At 37.9% G+C, this 6,717-nt stretch overlaps 1 protein-coding gene across 1 annotated transcript in view; it reads left to right on the top strand.

The window, feature by feature from the left end:
- Window positions 1-424: 424 nt before the first annotated feature.
- Window positions 425-6,717, top strand: part of LOC106883552 (phospholipase A2) — a 14,560-nt gene continuing 8,267 nt past the window's right edge. Inside the window, exons 1-2 of the mRNA XM_089342463.1 lie at window positions 425-844; window positions 3,372-3,523. Of these exons, the coding sequence (XP_089198589.1) occupies window positions 642-844; window positions 3,372-3,523 (355 nt within the window). The 5' untranslated portion in view covers window positions 425-641. The remainder of the gene's footprint in view (window positions 845-3,371; window positions 3,524-6,717) is intronic.

The raw sequence follows: 6,717 nt of genomic DNA, 5'->3' as shown, positions 1-6,717 counted from the left end.
ACACACACACACACACACGCGCATGCACACAAACACACAAACACTCATACATACATATATTCATATATCTATATACGTATGTGTATGAATATACATACATACATACATCTGTGTGTGTATATACATATATATATATGTATGTATGTATGTATGTATGTATGTATGTATATGTATATATGTATGCATATGTATATGTATATACACACATATATCTATAAATATACGCATATATATATATATATATACGCGCGCGCGCGCATACGTTGCGTCTTTAATTTATATACAGACACACACAAATATATATAATTTGCATGTCTTTAACTTATACACATACACACGCGTACATATGATATATACATACACATACACACACACGCACACACGTATATATATATATATATATATATATATATATATATGCGTATTTTAAATCTAGTTATTTGCCCTTGTCTTTACCATTCAAGCTTTTATCCTTGCAGTTTCTTCCTTCAATCTGATTTATTCTATATTCTTTACATTTCGATTTTGTCATCTTTGGATCCCTCCCTTTCCGCCTTGAATCCTAACCCCTTATAATTATTATTATTATTATAACTGGATCTACATCCTTAACTGTAAGTCAAATCTTGCTCTGATCAACAATGGATTTAGGCAAGCGTCCACGTCGTTACACTTTGACTATGTTCCACATCTTATTTTCGTCGATGGCCGCTGTCGTCTGCTCTACCCAGCGCATTCCCGAGAGTGAAAACATGTTCTATACTGACGGACGTCGTGTTGTCGAAGTCCTCTACGGCCACATGGACGACTACAATCACCCTCTTTGCTTTGTCTATGGTCAAAGGTAAGCCAAACGATCCCTTTTTTTTTTTGTAAAAAAGAAAAAAAAGAAAAAGTTTGTTTAATAATATTATTATTGTTTCAAGGCGGCGAGCTATTAGAAACGTTAGAACACCGAGCGAAATGCTTAGCGGTATTTCGCCTGTCGCTACGTTCTGAGTTCAAATTCCGTCGAGCTCAACTTTGCCTTTCATCCTTTCGGGGGTCGATAAATTAAGTACCAGTTGCGTACTGGGGTCAATCTAATCGACTGCCCCCCCTCCCCCAAAATTACGGGCTCTGTGCCTAGAGTAGAAAAGAATCGTTTCAATGCTGTTTTCTTTCTAAATGACGATGTTATGCTTAAAAATGAAAGTTCTAGCATTTTTAAGGGGTTTTTTCCTGTGGTTTTACAGATTTTATCTTTTGTTTTATTGTGTTTGTTCTTTTTTTTTTTGGTGGGGGTTGCAATGCCTTAGTCAAAGAGTTTCTATGACCATTCTCAAAGCATCCGGACCTTGAAGGAGGGAAGGAAGACAGGAACTTTTCTTTAAACCGAACACCCAAATCAAATGCTTACAATACAGCCGACGCTGCTAAAGGTACCCAAGAGCCAAGAGGTAGTTGTGATGGTGGTGGTGATGTAGTGGTGGTGGTGGTGGTGGTGGTGGTGGTGGTGATGGTGGTGGTTGCGGTGCCGGAGGCTAATGGTAAACCGGAAGATGGAACTCTAAATCTGGAAGTCCATGTATACATCTATGCATGTCTTTGTGTTTCTGCTTGTCCACCTCCACCCCTACCCACACCATCGCTTGACAACGGGTGTTGGTTTGTTTATGTCCCCCGTAACATAGCGGTTCGGCAAAGAGAAACCGATAGAATAAGCACCAGGCATAAAAATAAATAAATAAATAAATATACAAATACTGGGGTCGATTTGTTCGACCTAAACCCCTCCAAAGTGTTGCCCCAGCATGGCCGCAGTCAAATGCTTTCAGTGTTTATATCTATGACTTTGTGGCCGAAATCAAACTTTCATCGGGTCAGCTTTGCCCTTCATCTTCCGGTCATTTCTAGGTTTAGGAATTTCATTAACAGTTGCTGTTGCTGCTGTTGCTGCTGCTGCTGATCTCCGGTCCAACTTCGATTCAACAGGACCAATGACCAAAGATCGTTCTCCCTCTAAAACTGCGGTCCACGTGACCCTTGCAGGGTGGGGTGAGGTGGCGGGTCCATATCCTTTCCTTCTGTTCTTTTTTTAACTTGAATCAGTCATTTCAGTGCGGCCATGCTGGAGCATCGACTTTAGTCGAACACATCGACCCCCGGAGATTTATCCTTTGTAAGCCTAATACTTATTCTGTCGGTCTTTTTTGCCAAACCGATAAGTTACGGGGACGTAAACACATCAACATCGGTTGTCAAGCGATGATGAGGGGGCAAACACAGACATAAATATGTACAAACACACACACACACACACACACATATATATATTTATGCATCTATATATATATATGTATATATACATATATATACACATGTGTATATATATATACATGCATATATATACATACATATACACACACATATATACATATATATATATATATACATACATATATATACATATATATACATATATATATACATATATATATATATATACATACAAATATATACATATGCATACAAATATATACATATATATATATATACACACACACACATATGTGTGTGTGTGTGTGTGTGTGTGTGTGTGTGTGTGTGTGTGTGTGTGTAAGTGGATTCGATTCCCAGACTGGGCGTTGTGTTGTCTTCTTCAGCAAAGCACTTCATTTCACGTTGTTCTGCGATCATTTCGTCATGTGACATGTGGCACCCAGTTACACCTGTACAGGTAATATCGATCTGATGGAGGACGTGAGCTTATGTATGCACAGACATTTGATCACTATAAAGAGATAATCTGTGTGGATGTTCGGTAAGAAATTGTCAAACCCTCATACATCGTCTAATGACGGGAGAGTCCATGACGGGAGAATCCATGACGGGAGAGTCCATGACGGGAGAGTCCATGACGGGAGAGTCCATGACGGGAGAGTCCATGACGGGAGAGTCCATGACGGGAGAGTCCATGACGGGAGAGTCCATCATGTAATATATATATATATATATATATATATATATATATATATATATATATATATATATATATATATATAGCTATGGATGTGTGTCTTTGTGTCTTTGTCCCCACTCCAACCCCCACCGCTTGACAACTTGTGTTGGTGTGTTTACGTCACTGTAACTTTGTAGTTCGGCAAAAGCGATCGATAGAATAAGTACGAGGCTAAAAAAAAATTAAGTCCGAGGGTCGATTTGTTTGACTAAAACCCTTCAAAGTGGTGCCCCAGCATGGCCACAGTCAAATAAGTGAAACAAGTAAGATCTAAAAGATAACTGTCCAACTCCTGTTTATGTTTTAATAAATGACAGGAACCAGAAAGCGTGTAATTTTTGACTTAAACTCGAATGTATAATCTTTGCAGTGATCTCCCTCACACAGTGATGAGAAAACCATTTTACGTCGAGGAAGCTGTGTTGGACAAAATGGTGTCCGAATGTCATCGCAGGACGAACGACACCGTTGACAGGATCGTGCAAATCAGAAGAAAACGGGGTATCATACCCATGTTTCCAGGTAAAATTGTCAGTCACTGTCTCACCCCACCACCACACCTACCTGCATATAGAGACACATCGATATTTAGTAAAAAGTAGTTTGGATTGTACCACATCAAACAACAAATAAACATATGCATGCTTATAAGCATATACAGGGTGCGGTGAATAAATTGTTGTCTAAATTACGCAGAAATGAAAATAACAATGACTTCTCGTTTTAACAGATATATTTACCAAAATTGCATAAAAATATCTTGAAATGCTAAAGAGTAAATTTATTCAGTAAAATCGCCATTGGCTTCAACCACAACCTCCAGACGACTTCGGGTCTTCTGGACGGTTTCCTTGTTTAAATTAGCGAATGCTGTCATAATCCTTGCCTTTATTTCATCTTTGGTGCTACAAGAAGTTTTGCTGGTCTCTCGCTCAACTGCGCCCCACACATAATAATCAAGGGGGTTGCAGTCTGGAGAGTTAGGTGGTCAGATGTTAGGGGTGATGTGGTCACAGAAATTGTCTGACAGCCATGACTAAGTTCTCCTGTTTGTGTGGCATGGTGCAGAGTCCTGTTGTCAGACATAGGGTCCTGCAACAGCCACCCTCTTAACCCAGGGCAGCACTACCTCCTCCAGGCACTTGATGTAGGCCTCTGTGTTGAGTCTGAGGCCATGTGGGAAGTTGAATGAAGGCATAACGTCGCCATCACTAGTGATCACTCCAAGCACCATGATGTTTGATTTTTATCACTCTCGGTACATGTTTTGGAGACAGGGTTGCCAAGCATGCGAATAAAATCCAAGAGTAGGGGTATGTTGGCCTGCTCACCAAGAGTAGCCAAGATCTAGGCTACATATGTCTCATAGCAAGCGGAACCTCAGAAGTAGTAAATATCCAAGCGAGGTGTATAACACAGGTTACTCTTCAGGCCAGGGTCTTCTGATTGAATAAAAGTTTACATTGTCGCAAAGAAGTACATATCGACACACAGACAATTCGATCCTTTAATCAAGATATCCTTGGCCTGAAGTGTAGCCTACGGTCAACACCTTGCTTGGATATTTACTACTCCCAAGGTCTGGCTCGCTATGAAACACATGTAGCTCGGATCTTATCTATTCCATTCCTTAACTTTTGTATACACACACACACACACATATAGGTGCTGGCGTGGCTGTGTGGTAAGGAGTTTGGTTCTCAACCACGAGCTACCAGGTTCAGACTCTTGTCCAAAGTTCTGTGTCACACTGGGCAAGAGATTTTTTAAAATTTAGCCGTTTAGCCTCAGGCTAACCAAAGCTTTGTCAGTGGATTTGGCTGACGGAAATTGAAAGAAGCCCGCCGTATATGTGTATATCTGTAACACACCACCATTTGACAACCGAGATAAAAGATATATATATATATATATATATATATATATATATATATATATATATATATATATATATATATATATATATATATATACATATGTATACATATATCTACACATATATCTACACATATATATATACATATATATATACATATATCTACACATATATATACACATATGTACACATATATATACACATATATATATATATACACATATATACATATATATACACACATATATATATACATATATATAGATATATATATACACATATATATACACATATATATACATATATATACACATATATATATACACATATATATACACATATATATACACATATATATACATATATATACACATATATATATACACATATATATACATATATATATACACATGTACACACAAACACACACACACATATGCAATAGATAGAAAGATATAACGATACACACACACACGCGCGCGCATTTATTAATATTCATACACAGTCAAACATGCACAAGCCGAATACATCGGATTCTTTAACTCTTCCTATATATACAGCTACGCCTGGACCTATATATGTGTGTGTGTGTGTGTGTGTGTGTGTGTGTGTGTGTGTGTGTGTGTGTGAGTGTGAGTGTGTGTGTGTGTGTGCTATATGTAACTAGCAGAAATATCCAGCGTTGCCTGGATTAAAGAAAATAATGAAATTCGAAAATGCCTTTTAGATCTCTAACATGACACATGGATTATGCAGTTCTCAACAGTAATTAGCTGAGGTACAAACTATTAATGTCAATAACATATTTTGTCCAATGTTCTCACTGTTAAAATTGTTTTTAAAAAAACAGGTAGTTCTTTGTCTTTGCAATCACCTTCAATTGTCAGTACTTATTTGAAACACATTGAACCTGAAAATGCATAAACTTGAGAAGAACCAGCCTGCAGGCACTCCTCTCCTGTTAAAAAGTACATCAACTCCATGCAAAATACATTTAAATGAGCATTCATTATAACGGCATTCCCACATGCATTCTTTTCAAGTTATTTCGATGTTACACTCGCTTGCCCTAAGCCTTATTGCACGCAAATGGAGAAAACGTTCACTGCGTATAATATCGATCGCTGTACGCCAGCGTCTAACAGCTTTGGCTTTTTAATGCACAAAAAATTGAAACTATTTTTTTTCTGTGCCTCTGATTAAAATTTTCGAAAAACAAACCCAGCCACATTACTTGGAAAATAATAATCTTTATTGTGCTGGTTTTCCGTAAAATTTCGCGCATGGGAAAGGCAACAAAATCGCCCCTCCCCACTTTGAATGGGATATTCCTATCTTAAAAAGTAATAATCGATTATCTCGGTAACCATGGGAGTTGGAGGGCAATAAAAATCTCCTGAACATGAGCGGACCATGCTGCCGCTTTGTGCTGAATTTCACGCGATTCCACTGCACCGTTCTCGAGTGAATCTGCCGACACTCAATCAATCAATCAATCAAGCAATCAATCAAGCAATCAAGAACACTGCAATTTATAGTATAGATTACTATCCCATGAAAACTCCTGCCTAGTTAGTCTGATTTCATCGTGTTTTTGGTGATTAAACTATTTGTTCGTTTCTCTGATGTTCTACCCTACTGATCATATTATGTATATCTATAATGACTTTTATGTAAGCCTCCTAATTATATAACCCCCAAGAAACTATAAAATCATATATGTAATAACACCTGTAACATTGCAACTTATAAAATCTCTTCGGTCTCAATACCTCTAACTACCCTCACTACACCCATACCTACTACCTCTTCTTTTGGGGTTACCTTTATCTCTTCTCTA

This window comes from Octopus bimaculoides, chromosome 26 (genome assembly GCF_046866305.1).
Source record: "Octopus bimaculoides isolate indiv1 chromosome 26, ASM4686630v1, whole genome shotgun sequence".
In the NCBI taxonomy this organism is placed as follows: domain Eukaryota; kingdom Metazoa; phylum Mollusca; class Cephalopoda; order Octopoda; family Octopodidae; genus Octopus; species Octopus bimaculoides.
Note: the sequence above shows the minus strand (reverse complement) of the source record. Positions and strands in the feature narration are given on the sequence as shown.